The sequence below is a fragment of the Bombus pascuorum genome, chromosome 6 (assembly GCF_905332965.1).
Source record: "Bombus pascuorum chromosome 6, iyBomPasc1.1, whole genome shotgun sequence".
NCBI classification, from domain to species: Eukaryota; Metazoa; Arthropoda; class Insecta; order Hymenoptera; family Apidae; genus Bombus; species Bombus pascuorum.
Genome location: NC_083493.1, coordinates 16498962 through 16524224, shown reverse-complemented (window position 1 = coordinate 16524224; position 25263 = coordinate 16498962). Strand labels below are relative to the sequence as shown.

General features: G+C 43.8%; 1 protein-coding gene across 18 annotated transcripts in view; it reads right to left on the bottom strand.

The window, feature by feature from the left end:
• Window positions 1-25263, bottom strand: part of LOC132908261 (muscle calcium channel subunit alpha-1) — a 75123-nt gene that overhangs the window by 31769 nt on the left and 18091 nt on the right. For all 18 annotated transcript variants that reach the window (XR_009658339.1, XM_060962111.1, XM_060962112.1 and 15 more), the window contains exons 2-22: window positions 23351-23974; window positions 21965-22070; window positions 19469-19608; window positions 15591-15697; window positions 15326-15478; window positions 13620-13816; window positions 13432-13535; window positions 10379-10542; window positions 9014-9116; window positions 8731-8876; window positions 8532-8605; window positions 8310-8461; window positions 8092-8209; window positions 7914-8006; window positions 7703-7823; window positions 7424-7515; window positions 924-1096; window positions 743-849; window positions 519-639; window positions 274-403; window positions 46-212 (exon numbers count right to left, since the gene is read on the bottom strand). Coding sequence is in view for 17 of the 18 variants with exons in the window: in XM_060962111.1 (XP_060818094.1) it covers window positions 46-212; window positions 274-403; window positions 519-639; window positions 743-849; window positions 924-1096; window positions 7424-7515; window positions 7703-7823; window positions 7914-8006; window positions 8092-8209; window positions 8310-8461; window positions 8532-8605; window positions 8731-8876; window positions 9014-9116; window positions 10379-10542; window positions 13432-13535; window positions 13620-13816; window positions 15326-15478; window positions 15591-15697; window positions 19469-19608; window positions 21965-22070; window positions 23351-23661 (2879 nt within the window). In the remaining variant the exon portion in view is untranslated. The remainder of the gene's footprint in view (window positions 1-45; window positions 213-273; window positions 404-518; window positions 640-742; window positions 850-923; window positions 1097-7423; window positions 7516-7702; window positions 7824-7913; window positions 8007-8091; window positions 8210-8309; window positions 8462-8531; window positions 8606-8730; window positions 8877-9013; window positions 9117-10378; window positions 10543-13431; window positions 13536-13619; window positions 13817-15325; window positions 15479-15590; window positions 15698-19468; window positions 19609-21964; window positions 22071-23350; window positions 23975-25263) is intronic.

Here is a 25263-nt window from a genome sequence, read left to right as displayed (position 1 = left end):
CGTAAACGTTATTTTACGGAGAAGAAAACGTCGCATAGTTCTTACCTGAAAGACATAGAGATGAGAGAAGAGCACACGACCAAAAGGTCGAGCAAATTGAACGCCGACCGGCAGAATGCACCGTCGTGTATAATAAAACCGAACGAGATCATCTTTAAACAGATCTCGATCGTAAATACCGTGGTGAAAAAATAGTCAAAATTCAGTAAAATCTACAACCACGAACAGCATGGTTACGGTGGAATTTAAACGAATATTCGTCGGTCGTCTTACCTGATTTCTATAAGAGGACGCGCGCAAAGGATCTTCGGCCGCTAACATGGCCGAAGATATCATGATACATACGAGGATCATGTTGCTGAAGTAACTGTGGTTAGACAGCCAGTGGCAAAACACTCGAAATCTGAAACACGAACGACGCAAGTCGTTGGAATAGAAAAGTATCGCGACGAAACGCAATTTTTCTATATAGGAAAAATATGTTTTCGAAGAAAACGCGTAAACATCGTTGGTGGTACCTGTTCGTTTGCGAGAAGAGGAAGAAAGACGAACCGGCTGGAATCGGTTCCGTCTTCGTAGCCATGTTGAATTCCGACATTCTTCGTGGTCTAGCCGACACCTCGTGATCCGCGCCGTCATCTGCATAAATTAAACAACAGGTAATCGTCATCGACGACCAACAAAGTACAAAGAGTCGATTGTCGAGACGTTCGACAAAAGCGAAAGAAGAAAGCGTAGATACCGTGCATCTCGTTGTGTTCGACTTCCTCCTCTTCCTCCACTTCCTCGTCGGATTCTATGTTGAGTCGCACCTTGGCGTGATTGTTCGTATCGTCGCTTTTCTCCGACCTGAGGAAGCGTCCATCGAACGAGTCTTAAATCCTATTTATCTATCGCTTTGCATATACAGGAAGATCGCTTACGTTTCCGTGTCCACGGCTGCCTCGTAATCCTCCATCGTTTCGTTGGGATCGTGCTCGAGGTCGGTTCCACCGCCTTCGTCCTCCGCGCCGGTTCCTTCGCCACCATCGTCGCCTTGTTCCCCGCTCACTTCGTCTCTACTCGCCGAGGCACTGTGCGGTTTGTTCTTCTCTCCCTGAGAAATCCACGAATCCGTCTGTTACTCGCCATCTATTTGTCGCTGGTCGGATCTTTCGGCGACGATCAGGACTCGTTTTGGAAAATCGTAGGGTACCGTGGCGTGCGTATCGTGTGACGGCGACGAACGTGCAAATAAAAATATAATACGCCGACCGCGAACGAGTTAATTAACACGACAGGAAAATCTAGCGTTCGTGTCGCGCGAGATAGTTCGTCTATTAATAAGCAAAGAGAGACGTTGACTCGACGTCCTATTTAAAGTAGAAGAAACTGGAGCCGTGGATCTCGTCGAATTTCACGAAGCATCGAAGCGGAATCAACCCTCGCCCTCGGGTTAATACTCGAGAGCGATCGATTTTTCATTAGCTTATCGAAAAATCACGAACGATTAAACCTTCTAACGCGAAGCTGTACACGGTAGACGCGATGATACTTCGCCGTGAGGGTTCGTTTGTTCGATAACGAAGACGACACCGATAGCTCTCTTTCCTCCGCCTTTGCCACCGCTTTTCACGCCCGAGTTACTCCGCGTATTTACTTCTAAACCGTTATAGAATTTCGTTATATAGGAAATATGGTCAAAAAGGTGGACCAACGAATAGAAAACGATAGCGAACAATAACGGAGCGAATGTTTCTGGATAACGGTTTTAATTTCGGAGTATCGGTATTCGATCGGGATGACCCCGATTTCGCGTGCGTCCTTTGTACGCGGTACGTAGTTCGCAGCAACAGTTGGAGCAAACGAGGCGTTCGGTTTAAAGGAGATGGCATAGTTGCGGGCGATTTAGCGTCGTATTAAAAATCATTTGTACAGCGACGTTCAAGCTGTTCATAAAAATATATCGCGGTAGATCTAGCTGCCTCCAAGGTCGCACGGAAACGTCTTATCCGTTAAATCTTTCAGCTCGTAAAACGGTTCACCGAAGATTCGTATCTGCTTGGTAAAAATACCAACAAATAAATATACGAGAAAATGTAAGTTTCGTTAGTCGTGTGCCAACGCGGTATCCAACGTCAGATAGAAAAAATATTTTATAGAAAATGAATATCAAATAATAATTACGTTTCGTACGTTGACGTTTCTCGCGTTACGCTGTGAAAAGATTCAAATTTCCCACCAAGCGCAACAATTAAATCTCCTTTCACGTTGTCGTGAAATATCTTTGAAAACCATTCATCGGTATTCGGATTTATGCACCGCGTTAATCGCAAACATCAAGCGGGTCGGCAGCAACGAATATCAACAACTATCGTTTTATGGCGCGTAATTAAAAATTTGTTACGACCAGAAAACAGCGATATTTCTATCGGGAATTCGCGACCGCCCTAGATACGCGGTCGAATGAATTACGGCGCGTGGAATATTCGCAAGGTACGCGCTTTAAGACGCGTAACGGGCAATAAAAAGTCGGTCGAACGGCGTCGAAGCCGGCGTCAACGCTGGCGTCGCGACGCCTTCTGTCGAGGCAGTCGTGATTACCAGCGCGTCGGCAAACGAGCCTTCCTACTCGATGCTCTTTGAGAACGATAAAACGGCTGGCATTCTAATTTTCTTCGCCCTTGCAACTATGTAAACGCGACGACCAAACGTTTATTCGCGCGACACCGTGACGCTCGCTTTTTCCAAATGCGTCGAACGTTTCAACGTATTTACCAGTGCTCGTTTAATCCTTGGCATACCGTGCAAGATGACCGACGTTCTTTTACCAAAAAGAAGAAAAAAGAGAAAAGAACGTCTTTAAAAGATTCCGTGCATCTTTCATCCTCGACTCCTAGTTTTCACTTATTTTGCAAAAATGACCGCAATCAGCCCCTTCGCCTATAACCACGAGTCTGACTCGTGGCAAAGAATTTGAGCCATAAACGAGACCCACGAGTCTGACTCGTGGTAAGGGATTTGTGCCATAAGCGAAAACCACGAGTCTGACTCGTTTTTTTTTTTTTATTTTATTTCGGTTATTTTACAATTTGTCCTTATGGACATTTGGTAAAGCGTTATATCTTGTCGGTGAAGAAAAAAAAATAAAAATAAAAAATAAATATAGCATGTGGGCGGCTACCCCCAGCGGGGTGCCAGCTTCGTTTTTTTTTTTTAAGTTATATCTTTTATGAAAATCTGACTCGTGGCAAAGAATTTGTGCCATAAACGGGACCCACGAATCTGACTCGTGGTAAGGAATTTGTGCCATAAACAGGACCCATGAGTCTGACTCGTGGCAAAGAATTTGTGTCATAAACGGGACCCACGAGTCTGACTCGTGGTAAGGAATTTGTGCCATAAACAGGACCCACGAGTCTTACTCGTGGTAAGGGATTTGTGCCATAAGCGAAAACCAGGAGTCTGACTCGTGGTAAGGGATTTGTGCCATAAGCGAAAACCAGGAGTCTGACTCGTGGTAAGGGATTTGTGCCATAAGCGAAAACCAGGAGTCTGACTCGTGGTAAGGGATTTGTGCCATAAGCGAAAACCAGGAGTCTGACTCGTGGTAAGGGATTTGTGCCATAAGCGAAAACCAGGAGTCTGACTCGTGGTAAGGGATATGTGCCATAAGCGAAAACCACGAGTCTGACTCGTGGTAAGGGATTTGTGCCATAAACGGAACTCACGAATCTGACTCGTGGCAAAGAATTTGTGCTATAAACGGAACCCACGAGTCAGACAAATTGCTAATGATTAACCCCTTAATCTACGATTTACGTTCGAGAATTTTGGGCCGAAAACGTAAACAAGTTCGCGCAGCCTTCGAGCCATTCGCACGACTTGCGTGGTACGATGATTGGGCCAATCGTAAATATTACGATATTGGTCTTTTAAATTCATACATTTGATGCAACAAAATAAATAACGGGAAGAAACAATGTTACGTTGACTATAGGATCAACATAGCGGAATCGCTATCGGAGAATATGCGAAAACCGAATTACAGAGAACGAGGACAATTACCTTCCGGAGATATGCCAGAGAGACTGCACGCGAAGCATTGGGCTCGTTTTCCAAAACAAATTGACCCAACGGCATCGAAATTCAGACCGTCAAAACCTTGTAGAGTTTGCCAAAAAAATAAAAAACGTAGAAAAACAACGTGGGAGTGTAAGAAGTGCAAAGTTCCCTTATTGTATCGCACCATTGCAGATTATTAATTTCGTATTACTGATTTTTGTATAAATAAACTTTTTGTAGTACTTGTATCTACCGCGATGATCGCATCAGGTTGTAATTACTTATCAAATATTCCACAAATATTTACAACTTTAGGAGGGCGCCGCCGTTGATATTTATGTTTGGCCCGATCATCGTACTACGGGCTATGCTCGTAATATTTACGTTTGGCTCGATCATCTTGTAGATTAAGGGGTTAACCGATCAATTGATCGTGATTACGCCCTAGACGTCTTGAAAACGCTATTTGTGCTCAAACGTCGTTTATTATGTTTCACAATTCCTTTTGTAGCCCCTAAATATACGTGTCGTAAGAAGTGTACAGTTGCGTCAGTTCGGGCACACGGCTGAACCGATGAACGGCACGGCGCGCGACCGAACTTCTTGCTTATTATGGCTCGCGCGACCGAACTTCTTGCTTACTATGGCTCGCGCGATCGGCAGATAGCGTGTAGGCAAAGGGGCTAGTTCTTTTTATATGTCCGTTTCCACGAGTCGGAACCAACAACGTGACTCGTAGAAAACACGTTTCACGCAGCTATGGAGGAAGATATTAGGTTGTCCGAAAAGTTTTTTCCGTTTCATAAGGTGATAATAGATGAACGACAATTTCTGTTTTATATTATTCTATTGAATTAGATCCCATGCATTTCGTTATATTTTTAGCGATGGTAAAGTTTCTGATAGGGCCATGTCACCCGTATTCGGGTGACGCTTGTTCGACTACTTGCGAAGGATCGTCGTAGGTGTTTGAAAAGATATTCCACGGGAAGTAATAAAACTATTGAATTGTTATAAAAGTGATACGAAGATGGTTTATTAAGAAAATTATTTAAAATGTGAAACTTTAAAGCATTCTATACAAAGCTGAGGTTGGTCGAGACAATTTGGACGATAAGTTGTTGTTTTCTTTAAATTCTCTCGTGTCTTTGATCGGTCCGTTCGACGTCTTTTATCCGCATAACATAGTTTGCATGCGCTTATAATGATTCTTCCGCAATCATTTTTCCGAACGGCGATATTATGCTGACTCCGTCGAAGACAAGGATTTTTTGTATTTTCAGGCAATACTAATAATTTTACAGCTAATAGTTCTCTAAATCTTCTAATAGATACGTCCTTTCTTGTTGCAATTTTGCAAACCGTCAAAGCGTTTGCAACAAAAATTCCCAAAAGGAGTTGAATGCCCAGTTTTCGATACTATTCGATTCCCTTTCTAATTGTGGTGGTGTAGCGACACATGAGCTAAAGGACAATTCGTATCATGTCGTTGTTTTGCCTCGGAGTATCAACGTCGTTAGGACATACTTAATGTAATAGTAAATAAACACCGTCAAATAGGTTTTTGTATTTTCAGGCAATACTAATAATTTTACAGCTAATAGTTCTCTAAATCTTCTAATAGTTACGTCCTTCCTTGTTGCAATTTTGCAAACCGTCAAAGCGTTTGCAACAAAAATTCCCAAAAGGAGTTGAATGCCCAGTTTTCGATACTATTCGATTCCCTTTCTAATTGTGGTGGTGTAGCGACACATGAGCTAAAGGACAATTCGTGTCATGTCGTTGTTTTGCCTCGGAGTATCAACATCGTTAGGACACACGTAATGTAATAGTAAATAAACTCCGTCAAATAATTTTTTGTATTTTCAAACAACACTAATAAGTTTGCAGCTAATAATCCTCTAAATCTTCTAATAGTTAATTTTGTAAACCGTCAAAACGTTTGCAACAAAAATTCCCAAAAGGAGTTGAATGCCCAGTTTTCCATACTATTCGATTCCCTTTCTAATTGTGGTGGTGTAGCGACACATGAGCTAAAGGACAATTCGTGTCATGTCGTTGTTTTGCCTCGGAGTATCAACATCGTTTGGACACACGTAATGTAATAGTAAATAAACTCCGTCAAATAATTTTTTGTATTTTCAAACAACACTAATAAGTCTGCAGCTAATAATTCTCTAAATCTTCTAATATTTAAATCCTTCCTTGTTGCAATTTTGCAAACCGTTAAAGCGTTTGCAACAAAAATTCCCAAAAGGAGTTGAATGCCCAGTTTTCGATACTATTCGATTCCCTTTCTAATTGTGGTGGTGTAGCGACACATGAGCTAAAGGACAATTCGTATCATGTCGTTGTTTTGCCTCGGAGTATCAACATCGTTTGGACACACGTAATGTAATAGTAAATAAACTCCGTCAAACAAAGACGAATTGAAATTTTCCCTCGATCAGTATAAATAAACGAACGCGATCGTAAAGTGACCAGTTTTTCGGTCTCAGTCTCGAGCGATTTTAATAGCGATCAATAACAGTCTTTAGCGAATCAGTTAGCACCGAGCGTCTTCACCTAGCGAACATTCTCCGCATTTATTGATTATTTCTTGTTGAAGTGGTCACCACTTCTAAGAAAACTCTACATCTGGTCTTTTAGTTTTCTCAAGCACCTTTGGCCATCGACAGCGTATAGACAAAAGACCGCGTCGAAGGCAGACCATAAACTGCAGACAGGCGACGATGGCTTCAGAGTTTTCAGTCATAGGGTAACACAATCAGCTCATATTATATTCTGATTTGTATTTAAAATATATTTTCTACCTTACAATTTCTCCACGCGTTCCTTTGTATTCACATACATCTAATAACCTCAGCATTTTTAAATACATTTGACAGTTTTAACATCGAGTCATCTCGTCGTTTAAACCGACCAACCATCCTCTACATGTTTCTATCATTATGTTCGTGCATAATTCAGTAAACTAATTCAAAACAAAACAAAAACAACTATTTTATCGTTATTATAACTTTTCGGACAACCCGATACATCGAGGTATATCGAGAGACGAATTGATATTTTACGAACGCGATGGGATAAAACGGAACCTTGTATAGACGATCGTTCGACTGACTGGATATTGTAAATGATACTGTTACGTTTGTACGCTGGATACGGGCGTCCTGTGCACTTTTGCACCGCGAGATTCGCCGCAAACGCGTGAAATTCGCAACCTACCTACGAGTTTCGCGATTTCGATTCGTATTAAAAAAGTGTACGCGATCGCATGGGTGGCGGGTGACGAGCCAGTCGTTTGAATTTAAACGAAACGATCTCTATGGAAATTTATGGGAGCTCGAGCGTATTTTAAAAATTGAGAAAAGCTCACCTCTTCTTCGGCTTCTTTCTCGATGGCTGTTAACGATTCGGCATCCGCGAGGTTGTCGACGGCGATGGCCAAGAAGACGTTCAGTAGGATATCTGCAATTGTCTTGGTCAAGGAACGTTTAACGAGGATAGAAATGTGTTTGTCGCGCGTAATGTCACTGATATTATGTACCCTATGGTCCGTAAATATTGTCGGACGACGTATCGAATGGAGGATGGAAAATTACGTAATTGGACGAGGTCCGTGGCTGTTTGCGTATTTTCACGATAAAAAGGATACAGTTACCGCATATAAAGAGAATGATGAAATAGAAACAGGCGAGCATGCCAAAGCTTGCAACACCGCCATAGGCTCTAATTCCATCGTACATAACGGCGTTCCAATCTTCGCCGGTTAATATCTATAAATTGTACGACGACGTTCGATGGTCGGATATAATCGATTTAGGTTTCGACGACGCGTTGAAAGCGTTAAAAACGTGCAAGCTTACCTGAAACACGGTTAACAAACTTTGCCAAAAGCTGTCGAAATTGTGACGGGGCTTGTTCTGTAAATCGCTAAAATTGAATTTTCCACCAAACACCTGCGAGAAAATGGAAAATGTTAGAGCTCGTTATCCATCGACGATGACCGGACGCGGAGAGACGAGAAAGAGCGACGTATCGTACCTGCATGCCCAGCAGGGCGAAGATCACGATAAAAAGGAAGAGCAGAAGCAACAAAGACGCGATCGATTGTATGGAGTTTAAAAGGGAAGCCACCAAATTCGACAACGACCTCCAATATCTGTAAAATTCCATCGCGTTCGTTCACCGTAAATGCGTGTCAAAATGCACGGCGTGTTGCTCGTAGGAGGTGGCCGTCAGACCTCTCCGTGTAAACTTACTTTGTCACTTTAAATACCCTGAGCAACCGGACGCAACGGAGAACGGAAACGCCGAGCGGTGGCATCACGTGAGTATTCGTGAGGATCATCTCGGTGATGGAGCCGATCACGACGAAACAATCGAATCGATTGAAGAGCGAGACGAAGTAACCCTGTACGGATAAGAAACGTTTTTATCGAGAGATATTTTCCTTGAGAGACGTCGTTCGCCACGAAACTTACTTGAAATCCTAAGCTATACATCTTCAACATCATCTCCATGGAAAACAACGCGATGAAAAACATGTTTGTGATCTCTGCGTAACAGAGAAGCAACGTTATTTTAAATGGAAAAGCAAGGCGCGACGTAGGGGATAATAAATCTGCGTATCGGAGAAAATCGAACGTTGGAGTATTAAATAGTAGCGAGAGGATCGCGTACCTTGAAAGTCATCCAACCAATGAGGTTGATTGTAGTGTTCGGTGGCCAGAACGCCGGTATTCAGGAAAACCAATACTATGATCAACCAGTAGAAAACCTGCGACTTGACTGCTTTTCTGCACGCCCTCCTCATTCTTCTGTTTACTCTGCGAATTTCCATTGCAAATTCGTGCGATCAAAGGCAAGCTAAGTAGCGAGGCTGGCGTTCCCACCTTCCGCTTTCCCCTTTATTATAACTCGCTTCAACGAAATAAAACAAGAAAGCGCGTCTCCACCCTCCTACCTGTCGAAATCCAGCTTTTTCCTTCTCCACAACGATTCTTGTTGAACCCCTTCCTCGTCACCCTCTAACTGATCCGTGCTTTCCATCTCGTTCTGTTGTTTCGCTGCGAAAGTCGTTTTATTCTTATTATCTTCGTACACCAGATAAACGTCCCTATACAAAGGGTGAGCTTAAAGTAAAGAAAGAAAGACGCGTCAGGTAGATTTTGCAGAAATTTACGAGTGAAAATTCCTGTTTAAATAACATCGCCGTTTCTAAGTAACGGAATACATCGACAGATCTCTCGCGAAAGGGTAACGATCAGTCTGCATCACGAGACTAACCGTCGATCGACCAGAGTTACGTGCTCGTTCGAAATAACGATTCGGAATTTTAACGATTTTGGCGCGGTAAAAATTCTGCAACGTCGTTCGCGATCTACGTCGTCCTCCGCATCGTTAAACGTAAATGGAAATCTCTCGTATCTTTACGGACACGTTATTAAAGGTATCGAGGTAAGAGAACCGAAACGGAGATTCGTTCGGCTTCTTAAAAATCGTAATCCTCGAGTTTCCCATGGATGCGTAAAAATCCCGCGATTTAACCCTTTCGCTTTGAGCGCCGCTTATAGGCGGCGACCACGCGGCGACTCCTGGGTCTGGCACCCCATATATATTCGGCATCCAAACGATGCATATGCAAGTGCTATCTGTAGCGAATAATATACTTTTTCGTTATCGGCAGAACATTTTCTACTGATTTTATCGACATACTGGATTAATCGCTTCTTCAAGAGACTCACTGTTGAAACAACATCAAAACGTTTCACGCGATATGCTTCAAGCATCCAAATGATCGTATGCTGTTTCATGGTAAAAAATCTATTAAATCCATTGAAAGTGAAACGATATTTCATATACGGTTTTTACAAGAATTATTGTTATTTAAGACTTAGGAAAACGTATGTACAGCAACCACGTACACTGTGCGTATCTCTGGCTCGCGTTTCCATTCAGTGACGGTACTTTGGCGGACTGGACTGCCGAAGCGAAAGGGTCAAATAACATCGTCGTTCCTAAGTAACGGAATAAGTCCATAGATCTGTCGCAAAAGGGTAACGATCAGTCTGCATTACGAAATTAACCGATCGAATTAACCGAGAGTTACGTGCTCGTGCGAAATAACAATTTAGAATTTTAACGATTTTGGCGCGGTAAAAATTCGCGATCTACGTCGTCCTCCGTATCGTTAAACGTAAACCGAAATCTCTTGTATCTTTACGGACACGTTATTAAAGGTATCGAGGTAACAGAAGTGAAACGGAGATTCTTAAAAATCGTAATGCTCGAGTTTTTCATAGATGCGTTTAACAAATAGGTAACTCACTTTTGCCGTCCTGCATCTTCGGCTCGTCGGTTTCCGGCTCGATATCCTCGGCCTGCGTGATCCAGTCCAAATAGCCTCTCAGGTCGTCCTCGATCTGCTGCTTCTCTCTGAGTTTGTGGAAGTCGCCTCTCGCTTTTGCTTTCTCTCTCTCCTTGGAGAATTCGCTGCACCGGGCAAAGGTACGAGATATCAGAGACGCCGACGAGCGGTGTAATTGAAACGCGCGCGAATGGAATGGAAATGGAGAGTTGCGTGCGAGTTTCGCGTAAATAACAAAAGGAACGAGAGCAACAGCGAGTCGCTGGTACAAAGCGAGGGGACTTGACTCGCAGTCCCTTGTCCCATGATGCGACACAAGCTGACAATCTTCCAGATTATCCGCTCTATTTTTCTCCCCGGGGCGTTCGAGCCGTTTTATCGTTTAAAGCGGAACGACGACGAATTCGCTGTGCACTTTGATAAGACGCGCTTTTACGGCTCGATCGTCCAAGCCACAGCTACGTAACGTAACTATCGGTAGACAACAAAAGGGATGTTTATATTTAAATCTTTCTTAGGAGACTGCGACACTCGAGAATCGATATATCAACCATGTATATATATATATATATTTATATGTCGGAGATGAAAGGACATCGGGGCCTTCCTTTTGGAATTTTTGGTAAGATCCCCGATACTTTGGTCCAGACTTTTTATTATAGCTGTATTTAAATAATGAAACTTAGAAGTAGTCGTTTATGATTTAATCCGATTATGTTTGCCCGAGATCAACGACAGTGGGCTTGGACTCGAGCTGGTCGCTGAACGTAGCCACGGTCACGGGATGCACGATTTTACCTAACGGAGGTATGGAGGAATTGTATAGCTCTCCTTAAAAATATAGTTGTAGCGGGTACACGTGCTCGAGGGCAAATCAAGCCACGTGTGGTTTTGCCTCGGAGTATCGATATCGTAGGACACACACACTCCTGGCAGAAACAATGTAACAAAGGCGATTGGAATTTTGTCGGTACCCCTCGACCAATATAAAACAAACGAGCCCGATCGTAAGGAGAGGAGAGTTTCATCGGTCTTTTTTCGTGCGATCTCCTCAGAGAGTTACAATATCGAGCGTCTTAGCGAACGTTTTTGTATCTTTCGATGTTTCAAAATATACTCTACGTTTTGACAAAGAGTTATCTCGTTGATCGTGGATTAATTGTCGAATCCAAGACCATTGTCATTAGCATCTCGAGTGTCTAACCACCACGGCTACTTGTCAAATTCTGCAATAACCATATTTGTACCAGTAAATATTATCTCTATTGTACAACAACGGGCTCCGCGTCCCTTCATCTCCGACATATATATGTCGAGTTATCATTAGGTTTAGGGGCGTGCAACGAACCTTCGTTTCGACTAGCCATCGTTGTTGCACAATAGAGATAATATTTACTGGTGCAAATATGGTTATTACAAAATTTGACAAGTAACCGTGATAATTAATTAGATACTGGGGATGCGAATGGCAATGATCTTAGACTCGATAACGAATCCACGGTCAACGGGACAACGAATGCGATTTCTTTCACGGTCTAAGTCGTACTCAAAACTTACTGCTCCACGATTCGGATGTGACTGAACGTGCTTGTCCACGGTACAAGTAGAAGTCATCCGACTGAGTTTCAGTCCGAGTGGAACTGCCCTTATATACTTCTTTCCGTACCTATCTGTATCCCCTCGGGTCGATCTTTGTTTTTAAGGAGAGCTATTTAATTACTTTATACCTCTGCTAGGTACACGTCCATCCCGTGACCGTGGCTACGTTCAGCGACCCGTTACGTCACTTCGAGCCCAAGCCCACTGTCATAAATCTCGGGCAAACATAATTGGATTAAATCATGAGGTGGATAGTAGTAGCGATAGTGCGCTGCTGCTTGTGTAGAACGTGTGTAAAACGTGTGTAGAACGTGTGTAGAACGTGTGTAGTGTGAGACAGTGTCGCTTGCTGGGATACTGCTGCATTTTTCTTCTCATTTTCGCGTTGCAAAAGAAAAATCAAACTCCGGTCGTTGCCGGGATTTGAACCCGGGTTCCGAACTTTCGTAACCTAAGGCGCTAACCACTACGCTGCTGTCGTCCGACGCTAGTTAGCGTCGAGTGGTAGTATTTTTGCTGTTGAGTGCCGCCACGATCGTAAACAGCTATTTCTCGGTTTTATTATTTAAATACAGCTATAGTAAAAAGTCTGGACCAAAGTATCGGGGATCTTCCCAAACATTCCAAAAGAAAGGTCCCGATGTCCTTTCATCTCCGACATATATATGTATGTATATATGTATAAGAATGAGCTCGGTTTTACGAACTTCAGGTGTGCGAGGCAGAGTACGAGCTTCAGAAAATATCGTAAAACCGAGTGGGGTTTCGGGCCGTAACGTGGAAATTAGATGAAACAAAGATACGTTAACCGTCGATAATTGAAAGGAGAGACAGACACGGCCGGAAATGAAACAATTCCGCTGGTTATTTCGGTATCGTAAAAGTCGAAAAAGACGTAACTCGAGGCAACTGTAGCGTACGTACGCGCATTGTACGCGTACGAATACGTTGTATTACGAGCCCGAGGAGAAGTAATTTTAGTAGCGAACAATGAATCCGTTATACGATCAGCCCCTAGCGATTGATGTACGTGTATTTATACGATTATTTGTCGCCTAGTTTTAAGAGGTAGGAACACGCTTTATAAAAATAAACCGACCGTATCGTATGGGAGTGTTACGTTCGCGTAATTCGAAAGAAGATGGAAATGCGAACGAAATTAGAAAAGAAACGCGACTCTGTCATAGAAATCGCGTCTTAAAATATACCCGGCGAACGAAATGAAATCGTAATCTTATCGTAATTAACGTCGCGTTGCCGATCAACCGTTTCGCCAGTCGCTTTAAACCCGTTCCTTTCTATCTACTCGAAGAAAAACCTCGTTTACTTCTCCTTCTTATCTTCCCTCGCGTTACGAGTACTTCTCCGACCAATTGACTCGGCCAACTCGATTTCCCTGGTCGCTTAATACTCACCCGGACAGTACACCGAGAATTAGATTCATGACGAAGAAAGCTCCCAGTATGACCATGGAGATGAAATAGATCCATTGCCACGAGCTTCCCATCGCGTCTTCGATCTAAGTCAGCAAACAGACAGAAAGAAAGCGTGAGATCGAGGATCGTTCGCGAATCGTTTCCACGTTCCACGAAATCGATCTTACGTTGTAGAGCACGTCGGTCCAGCCCTCGAGCGTAACGCATTGGAAGACCGTCAACATGGCCAAGCCGAAGTTGTCGAAATTCGTAATACCCCAATTCGGACCTTCCCAGAATCGCCTGCTACAGTAGTACTCGGGTCCCAAGTTATCGCACTGGAAACCGCCGGGTCCGCACGGAACTGGGTTGTCCATGATCTCGCCTGTGAATCCATTTCAAGAGAATATTTTCTTTCTCTACTTTTGCTCCCTCGCCTTGCCATCTTCCACGCCGTATACGACTAAATCGCCATTATACAAATGGAATGCAAGTAGAAAGTTGATCCGACTGTCGATTATTTTAACAACTTCTATTCTTTCAACGGTTTATACCAATATCATTACGCGTATTACGTCGTGTATTCTGTACTTTCTATACACCGTCGTAAATTTCCCATAAACGAACGAAGATCCGCGAGTGTAACGACGTTGGGTCAGTTCAGACCCGCGGTGAAGCTAGTCGCGATGCTGGAGCGAGACGCTCAAGCCGAAAACCTGAAACGACGCTAACGAACCAGGTCGTGCGACAGCCTTGAGACTTCGAAGAGTATCATTGTTTAGTCGAAAATATGGTCGACGAAAGACGATGATCGATATAGAGCGATTTGGCGCCCTACGCCGTCGTCATCGGTTCTTGGAACTCGGATCACCCAGCGAAATTGACTCGTACGCTCGTACCGCTATGTTACAACGCTCGCAAAAGGTATTTCCGTCGTTCTATCCGTTGTAGAATTTACACTAATTCGTTAAATGTTCGAAGCTTTTCAATTCCTTTGAAGCTTTATTGCTTTACAAAGTACAGTGTTTCGGTATTTTCTCTAAGCCAGACAAAGTACAAAACGTAGACTTTGGCGGCTGAACTATCGCGCGAAACCAACAGGTGTCCTGATATTTGCGAACCGGAGCGTGCTCGATGAAACTTTGAAACTCTATTTTCTCAAAAAGCGAGAAGCGTCTTGATTTTGCGTGGAGTCGTAGCATCGGCCCGACTACGATCGTACCAGGAATCTGTGCGCGTATCCGGCTCTCGCGTCTGGCCTGTCAGGCAAGTGCAGGAATTCGCAGATTCTCGTGAATCAGCTGTTTACCGTGAGATACGCGCGGGCCACGCAGATCGCGTACCACGCGCTAAGAATAATTAGACGTTAGTTGCGCCGCGGCTGAATCATATCTAAAATAGCGCCGGTGCAAACTGTGTTTCGGGGTTAGGACGGGAACTCCCGCACCGACTTTGCCAACTTCACCGCGATATTTCGCGTCTCGAGAAATTCTGTCCGGCCCGAGTCCCCGTCCACGGATCATCGTCCTTTGCCTTCCACGTAATTTCGGTCTCTTCGAGAAACATTCTCCCGTCGAATCGCGAGGAAATAACACGCCGTTGCGTGGTCGTCGATGCCGATCTGTCGCGTATTTGTACATTTCGCAAAGTTTCGTCTTTCGAGAAATTCCTTCCGGTATCATTCTATCGGTCGTCTATCTTCTTACTTTTCCACGTAATTTCCATTCCTTCGGAAAGATTTTCTCGAACTAGATCGAAGAAAGTCACCGAGATTCGTACCCATTCGCGTGCAGATTTTGCTGCGGTACATCGCGTGCGCTGTTAGCGATGCGACGAATACCCACCTTTAGGTTACGCGTCTATCCCAAGCGCGTCGTAAGCGAACGATACTCACCGGTGACATTGTGCCTGCAGGTTTTATGCATTTTGCCGGAGAACAGCTCGAGGCCGATGATAGCGTAAATAATGATGACGAATAGAACCAGCAGAGCGATATGGAGAAGGGGTATCATCGCTCTCAAAATAGAGTTTAGGACTACTTGCAGACCTGCACAGATCGACAGAGACATTCGTCACGTCCCGTTTCTTTCGTTGCGCTCGATCGACTCGTATCGAGAAATAATCCGAGTAAAGACATTTGTTTGATATGAAAATCTTACTTGGTACGCCGGAAACCAGCCTGAGAGGTCGTAGCACTCGAAAAGCCCTCAACGCCTTCACATCGAAGCCTTCTTTCATAAGTATCGACAATACCGTGCTCACCATTCTGCAAGGAGACGATGTTACGACATCGAACGTTAAAAATCATCTCGTCTTGGAATACGTTGCTGCACATCGAAACGTGCTCCGTCGGAGACAGAAACAGGCCACCGAGTAATTTCAAATCAAATTTCAGACGGAAATTATTTTCTTGTATTTGCAACACGAAACTGCGCGACAGATAGAAAAATGGAATCGACCGTGACGTCTGTGCACATTCGACTGTGAAGAAACCTAGCAACGTCGGTTTACGAGCGAGCACGAAGCGCATCTTTCTATCGTCTATCGTCGAAAGCGAGAGAATTATTTAGATGGCCATAGTTTTAAATCGTCTATTTTTATCCAAACGAAATATTCACCGTCTCCGGACGAGTATTTCGTACGTTTCGTCGAATTCCCTCAACGAGCAACTTGCATTTCTCTGCTTTGAATTTCGTCCCGTTTCCCTCGATTATTCCATCGTGGATGCTCGTCGCTGCAAGATTTAGCGAACAGTTGGTCGACGATAGACGACGACGCGAGGTAGAACGATGCTTGGTAGAGACGACGACTCCAGTCGAAATTAAAACTATCTTAATTCGCAAAGCGGAGCTGACTCGGTGAAGCAGAGAAGGAATCTCTCTCGTTTCGCCAAGTAAGCAGAACTTATTGAATCAAAGTGGAATGCGCTACGGAGAACAAAGGAGGTCGCGTGCCGATTCAATGTCATCGTGCCCAAGAGACGACGCGAACTCGCGACACGCTTTTGTACGACGATGGAGGATGCAGAGGTAGGACATTCTCGAGAAATAGAATAGGACGGAACAGAGCGATGAAAGTGCAGCCATAGGATTGGGAGGTTGATCGGGAAATCTGCGCGCAGTAAAATTTCCGTTATTGGCTCTAGCGATTCCCATAATCGTCGATTTACGAGCTGCGCGTGTTCTCCCTTCGGACCGATAAACTCGCGCAAGATAGCAATCGACTCTGCGAAGATCTGTTTTTCTTGCAAAGGAGATCGTCGTTGATTTTTGATAAATCGACGGGATGGGAAAGTCGCGCGACAGACGAAACCGCGTGTTTCGTATTTAACGTATTACAGGCACTGACGCGAATGTTTGTTAGGCGGTGAAAGATGATAATTAAAATAGAGATGTACGCTACTGTACGCTTAACGCTAGAACTACCATACCAATCAAAATGACTGCTTCTACAATTTTATTTTAAAATTCACGTTATATTTTTATCCACGGTGATGTGACGACTTTCGCATAACTAAAAGAATAAAATAATGAATTTTATTTTGTTTTTTATGTATTCAAACTGAAAATAATTTTGTATCGAGGCTACTTATACCAATACCAGTGGGAATGGCTGGTACTTGTCAGAGTGTAAAGGGGTCCTGCAATCTGTTTATCGAACCCCAATTAACCAACTTCCTCGTTTTCTACAACTTGCCACGCGTTTTTATAATTTTTATCGCGTATCGTTCGATATGACGATATCAGTTATCAGGAAAATTCCGGATCGATCGCTGGATCGCTAGATGCTAACGTTAGAAGTACCACAGCCTTCAAAACGACTGGTTCTACAATTTTATTTTAAAATTCACGTTATATTTTTATCCACGGTGATGTGACGACTTTCGCATAACTAAAAGAATAAAATAATGAATTTTATTTTGTTTCTTATGTATTCAAACTGAAAATAATTTTGTATCGAGGCTACTTATACCAATATCAGTGGGAATGGCTGGTACTTGTCAGAGTGTAAAGGGGTCCTGCAATCTGTTTATCGAATCCCAATTAACCACTTTCCTCGTTTTCTACAACTTGCCACGCGTTTTTATAATTTTTACCGCGTATCGTTCGATATGACTATATGAGTTATCAGGAAAATTCTGGATCGAACGCTGGATCGCTAGATGCTAACGTTAGAAGTACCACAGCCTTCAGAACGACTGGTACTACAATTTTATTTTAAAATTCACGTTATATTTTTATCCACGGTGATGTGACGACTTTCGCATAACTAAAAGAATAATATAATGAATTTTATTTTGTTTCTTATGTATTCAAACTGAAAATAATTTTGTATCGAGACTACTTATACCAATATCAGTGGGAATGGCTGGTACTTGTCAGAGTTTAAAAGGGTCCTGCAATCTGTTTATCGAATTCCAATTAACCAATTTCCTCATTTTTTACAAGTTGCCACACGTTTTTACAATTCTTACCGCGTATCGTTCGATAAGACGATATCAGTTATGAGGAAAATTTTGGATCGATCGCTGGATCGCTAGATGCTAACGTTAGAAGTACCACAGCCTTCAAAACGACTGGTTCTACAATTTTATTTTAAAATTCATGTTATATTTTTTTCCACAACGATGTAACGACTTTCGCATAACTAAAAGAATAATATCATGAATTTTATTTTGTTCTTTATGTATTCAAACTCGAAATAATCTCGTATCAAGGCTATTTATACCACTAGCAGTCAAAATGTCTGGCACTTGTCAGAGTGTAAAAGGGTCCTGCAATCTGTTTGTCGAACCCCAATTAACCACTTTCCTCGTTTTCTGCAACTTGCCACGCGTTTTTATAATTTTTACCGCGTATCGTTCGATATGACTATATGAGTTATCAGGAAAATTCCGGATCGATCGCTGGATCGCTAGATGCTAACGTTAGAAGTACCACAGCCTTCAGAACGACTGGTTCTACAATTTTATTTCAAAATTCATGTTATATTTTTTTCCACAACAATGTAACGACTTTTGCATAACTAAAAGAATAATATAATGAATTTTATTTTGTTTTTTATGTATTCAAACTGAAAATAATTTTGTATCGAGGCTACTTATACCAATATCAGTGGGAATGGCTGGTACTTGTCAGAGTGTAAAAGGGTCCTGCAATCTGTTTATCGAACCCCAATTAACCAACTTCCTCGTTTTCTACAACTTGCCACGCGTTTTTATAATTTTTACCGCGTATCGTTCGATATGACTTTTAGAATTTAATCTTGAAGTTAAGATTAATAATCTGTGGAAGACACGATGTTTGCGTTGAAATAATATTCAGTGATGTTTATTAAACAGAACTACAGAACCTGATGTATATAAGCGAGCGATATAATTAACAATGTATACAAGAATCGTTGATCGTTGACCAGTTACTCTCAGACTAGACTTAGGTAGTGACCCATGATCCTTCAAATACTTTGAGCCCCACTCTCTATACGGTAATGAGTATGACCTGTGTAAGTGAACTGTTCAAATGCCTGTGTGGGTGTCTGTGTAAGGGTACTTATCCCTATGCGTGAAATATCGTTGTATTCCAACAGTGACGATATCGGTTATCAGGAAAATTCTAGATCGATCGCTGGATCGCTAGATGCTAACGTTGGAAATACCACAGCCTTCAAAACGACTGGTTCTACAATTTTACAAATGAGTCAATCCTCGTTTAGGGATGATGGTCCCAGATGGATTAACAATACCAAGAATGTACCACGTAACATGGAATTGCTTCTGTAAGAAAGCAGTAAATCGATAAATATAAAAATATTCTGTTATTACGTATTTTTTAAAGATCAGTCATTTTCACTGGTTTTGGTAGAAATAGCCTCGTATTAACTATCGGTGGTTCTAGCGTTGACAGCGTCCGAATTTCATCGACGAGTATGTACGGTGACAAATTAATAACTGGAAACAGCGGTAACGATCGGTAGGTTTTTACGACCGTGTATCGCTGTGTGCAGCTGTAGATGCAAAATGAAACGCAATTGTACTCACCCTATCACTACTATCGAGAAGTCTAATATGTTCCAGCCGTTTCGAAGATAAGCGCCGGGATGAGCCACGAAGCCGTAAGCGATGATCTTCATAACGCACTCGAGCGTAAAAATCACAAGAAATATATACTCTATTTTTTCCTGAAACACAGTGAAAGAAAATGCCACATGAGTCGTCGACGGAGCGTCGAAGCTTCCTCCAGCGAAATCTTACGCGCGTCGATCGAGAACAAATCGCAAAGGCAGCGCTCGTCCATTACTCGAAGGTAAAGTTCACGCGTTCGAAAGTCAAACGCGCCATACGTTGTTCCTTGTGGCGTTTGATAGCAACACACAGGACGAGTCGATGAGAAGTACGCGCTATTTTCCGAGACATCGAGGTTCTCTGAAAACGCAACGCGATTCGTTTAACACGTTTTCGAATGAAACCGAAATAGATGACGAGTTACTTTAGACGGTACGTACTTCTCGTTGACTCATTCTACCTACGTACAAGAATCGAAAGTTTCTGGCTGGTTTTGTCGTCGCGAGAGACACGGTCTATCGCTGTTATCCAAAACCGCCAATACTTTTGCATCCGATTAATACGTATAGGCAAAGTGCAATGTTGGAAGCAATTTCTCAACTTTCGAAAACTCGTTCAGACCAGCTACCCGCTTTAATCCGTAAACTCGTCGCTATTTTGGCTAACAGGTTTTCGTGACAAGAAATCACGCGTGACACTGAAAATTCATTTAGCAAAGAGTGGAAAACCTTTGATCGTTTGGACGCGTCGATCGATAACCGATCAAGTTTGTTCGGCGTTTGCCAGAATGTAACTAAAACGTAAACGCTTATACCGCGTGTGCATTGTCGATCGAAACTGTCTACAACAACTTGCTCTTCTTGGCACACATCGGCACGGAGAGGATTCCGTGACGTAAACGTTCCAACAGGAAGGAAAATCGTCGGTGACGAGCTACGACGACGAGCGTCGCGTTCCACGTTCGCCATGAACCTCGGCAAAGGTCAGATCGAAAAGAAAATTTACGGCACGCGATTATCATGTTCCGTGCATCGAAACGACGTTCTTCGAACTCCGATTCTTCAAACTTCAAACTCCATCGAAATTGAAATTGTTAGAATTTAAACGACGAATAACGTCGAATTTCGCGTTTTTTTTTTAATTTTTAAATTTCTCTGTCGAAGAACTTTTATCGCGTTTATCGTTCAAGGTTTCTCGTTGAGTCGAACTCGTTACGTTTAACGGTATTTCGTTGCGGCGGAAGCAAAGGAAAATTTGCAATTGAAAATGCTGTGAAGGGCGATGAATTAAAGTGGAAAGAACGTAGAAATTTGTTGAACGTAGAAATCGATCGAATCGCGAGCAGTTTTTTCTTATTTTTGCGCTCCGAATACAGCCTTGAAACGGAACTCGCGCGTCAATGTACGCTCTTTACGTAGCCAAATGCTTTTTGCCAAAGTTTCCGGTCTGACGCGGCGCGCAAACGTTTACCCTACCGGCAGCGGTAAACCCGTGGAAAAAGGCCAACCTTTGATAGAAGGTTTTATACTTCGTCTCGAAGGTTAGGTCTTAGCGTATTATCTAGGAAAACCTTTTATCCATTTTCCGGAACACGGGTTCGCTAGTTTCGATTCTATGGAAGCTCGAATTTACCTCGACCCTCGTACGTAGCTCTTTCCAACTATCTTCGATCGCTTTTCTTTCATCGGCAAATATTTACCGTGACCGCTCCTTATTTTCTTTTTCTCGTCTTCCTTCATCGCGCTCGTCTTAAATAGCACGCGCAACGTTCCATTTAAAAACAGATCCCTGTCGATAACCACGAAACTATTCGTGATTTTGAAATTCTAAAATTCAAATTCGTTAAACAGCGAAATTTATCGGTTCGGCCTGCGAGTGACTCACAAAACCGTCGTCTTTCCGTTCGACCCGTATACACTGGCCTATATATGAATCATATTTTCCAATAATAGCGAGGAACGATGGGTGCCGATGTTAGCAAGATCGAGCAATTATCGAAGTTTCACCTCGAATAAGTTCCATGCCATCAACCCTATCTCTTGGACGTAGCGTTTATTTATCGATAACCCAGCCGGATCGCGTGGTTCGACGAACGGAGCTTGTTATTCCTATTATCTTCTCTATTATTAGCTTAATCGAAATTCCTTGGTCGGAATTCGTCGTTCGAACGATATTTCTGTTGAACTTCGATCCGGGGGTCTGGCATCGAGCGATTCGTTTTCTCCGTAAAATGTACGAGAACGAAGAGACAGGGAAGAGGTCCTGCGAGTTGTTTATCCGAGGCGTTCGACTTCTGGATCGTTAAAGCGCTCAGCACGTGGCGTAAAATTTCTACCAAAGAAGAACAAAAATAGCCGTGCGAGGCCTTGCGAGTGTGTCGATCGTATTAAGGGGGCACGAGAAACGGGTGTGGGAGGGAAAACGATTCTCGAAGCAGAGTAAAAAGCGCTAAGAACAAAAGTAGGTACTTACCAAATACTGGTTGGTCAAATTAGAATCGCCAAATGGGTACGGTGTGTAGACTGCCAGGGCGATGCAATTCGCGAATATCGTCATGAGAATAAGCCACTCGAAAGGTCTGAAAAGTTGCGTCGAGAGATCCGGCTAAGGAAAATGAAAATAATCTCGGTAACGCGGTCGATGGTTCGCCATGCCGGCTCGCTATACCGCGACTCTCGTTTTACTATTTTCTGGTCTTCACCGGGTAGCTGCATCTTCGTAGCTTCTAACCGGAGACGCGGTACGAAAAGCTGTAAAATTTCTCGTCGCGTTCTCACGGTTATACTATCGTTACGAGGAATATCGTAGAGTTTCTCGCGTAAAACTTTCCCTCGTTCGTTTCCTTCGTCTGATCAGTTGCATCGACGAGAGCGAGAAAACGAACATTGCCCTGGATTGATAGAGGCAAACTTCTTTTCACTGCACGTTGTATCGAGCGTACAGACAACACGGCGTATGTATACGTTTTACGTAACAATGGAAAAGCGGGGAGTAGGTAGGCTCTGAACAATATACTCTAGAATGGGTTTGTCAACAAGGGTTGACGTTCCCCGGCAAGTTCCCCGGCATACGTTTCCACCCGCCTCCATTGGCCTATTTCGCTCTCGAACAAACACGGTACGTTTTCCGCGACAGGTTAGACGTTACGAGAGGAAAACGAGTGGAAACGAATAAGCAGAGACGAAACTTTGAAAGATAAGGCTGTGTGCAGTGACAGCGGTGCGTGCTGCGACCGACCGTCGCGTCGCTCCGACAAGCGGAGAGATACTTTTGCCAGTATCTCGATAACTAAATTCTCGGAACTTGCCGAAGAAATTGCTCCGAACGTTGACCTTGACAACGCGTATATCAAGGTCGATCTATATGCGAGGCAAACCTATACGAAATTACCCCTGTTACTTCATTTTCGTTGCGAAGACATTTAACAGATACAATTTTGAATACACAGTTCGTTTCGTAAATCGATTTTTATGCTCCAATTTCTCTCTCGCGTTTTTATTAATTTATCGTTTATTTATTCGGACGGAAAGAGAAGAAATAAAAAAAAAAAAATACACACGTAGAAAAGGCGCTAGGATATAAAAGACAAGTTTCGACGTAACGCTGTCGTAAAACACGGTCAGGAGCGGATCTGAAAGATTTCAATCCTCGCGTGGCAAGATTCTTAACGCGGAATCGAAACGAGAAACCATACGCACCGACGACATCTCTCTCGTATTTTTCCCGAGACGAAGATACACATCCTAATATCGGAAAAATCAGACCGAGCGAAAAATAACCGGAAGAACGTAGCAGGATGAAGCCAAGTCGTGTTCCTGTAACGATAAGAAAAAAGTAAAAGTTGCGTAAAAAGGATACTTCCATTCGATAACGTCGATGCACATTTTGCGCACGGGATTTTTCAGGGGTAAACAAAAGAGAGCCCTGAGTGGTCTGTCGGGTACCGCTTTGCCACCCCTTCGAGCCGGCCTTTTGGTGGCAGATTTGGCGGCACCGGTGCTGGTCCCGTGTGTCTGGCCCGTTTGAGACTGCGCGGTAGCTGGCTGTCCGTCCTGGGCAGTTTGGGAGTTCCGGTGCTGCCCGAGGATGGGGGGGGTCGCGGCAGTCGGCTGGGCCCCCGGCAGCTCAGGGGGGCCCAACCCCGAGCCCCCATCCCCCCCCGCGCTCATCGGTCCCTCCTCCTCGCCTCGATCACCGCCGTGCTTTCTCTTCTTCTTCTTCTTCTGATCCTTCTCCTTCGCTTCCTCTTGCTTCCTCCGCCTCCTCTTCCGCCGCCTCCTCCGCCTCCTCCTCCGCCTCCTCCTCCTCCTCTTCCTGTTATACTAGCGTATGCACGCTTCTCTGGCCCCTGCCTGACCACGCAGACGCCCAAGTAGACGCCTGACGACGCCGATCGACGCGCTCTCTCAGAGACGCCCCACCACCCGCTGCAGCTCGCCGGCATGCTACGGCACTGAGCTCTTTCGAACCTCCCTCCGTGACCTAAACGTTAAACGTAAACCGTTAGTGTCCTTTCTTCTCTCGTATCGCCGCATTTCACTATACGTGTACACTATATATATATGCACGTGCATATCCAACTGTTTTACTCCAACTTTGTTTCACGTCGCGTCGAATATTCGACTTGTTGCAACGTGCCACTGCTTCCGACGAGTAAAACCTTCGGAAACGCGTAGCAATTTCGAGGCGCCGAGACCGATCGTTTCGAAAGACGCGCGTATATCGAGTGTACGCGTATCGCGTAATTTATTCGCTACGCGTGTTACGACACATCCGCGTGCTGATTAAATTCTCAGCAGCGCGATTAACGGAGTAAACTGCTATAGCTTTGGATTAGGTTTAATCAACCCTGTTACCGCCGGCTCCAAAATCTCTAAACACTCTGCACGTAGACCAACGAGATCGATGGATCGACCGGGGGTAGTTTTCGCGCATACACCCAGAGTCGATAAATCGACCGGCTGGCGGTAAAAGGATTTTAATAGCGTCAAGAAACACCTTGTCGTCAATACGTACAACGACTAGATATATAGAGTCGCAAAATCCACGCCCTGCAACAGACTGTATATGTTACGTAGCTTTATCATTTTTTGCGTGTGGGGAAAAGCGCGTAGCTTCGCTGCTACTACCATCGCGCTGTTCCTCGAGAAACACCTTTCCACTTTGTTTTACGAACAGAACTGTTGGCAAATCTACACGGCGTTCGCGTTCGAAAGAAGCGAACGCTATACGCGATGATCACATCACATGATCGTCTCGTACGTATCGTCCGTCTGCCATTGGATTGATCGAGATATTCGCAAAAATGGGAAGAAGTCGCGGTAGCTGTATAGATTGTTCCTCGAGAAACACCTTCTACTTTGTAGCTCGAACAGAACTGTTGGCAAATCTGCACGGCGTTCGCGTTCGAAAGAAGAGAACGCTATACGCGATGATCATATCACATGATCGTCTCGTAGGTATCGTCCGTCTGCCATTGGATTGATCGAGATATTCGCGAAAATGGGAAGAAGTCGCGGTAGCTGTATAGATAGTTCCTCGAGAAACACCTTTCCACTTTGATTTACGAACAGAACTGTTGGCAAATCTACACGGCGTTCGCGTTCGAAAGGAGCGAACGCTATACGCGATGATCACATCGATGATCGTCTCGTACGTATCGTCCGTCTGCCATTGGATTGATCGAGATATTCGCAAAAATGGGAAGAAGTCGCGGTAGCTGTATAGATTGTTCCTCGAGAAACACCTTTCTACTTTGTAGCTCGAACAGA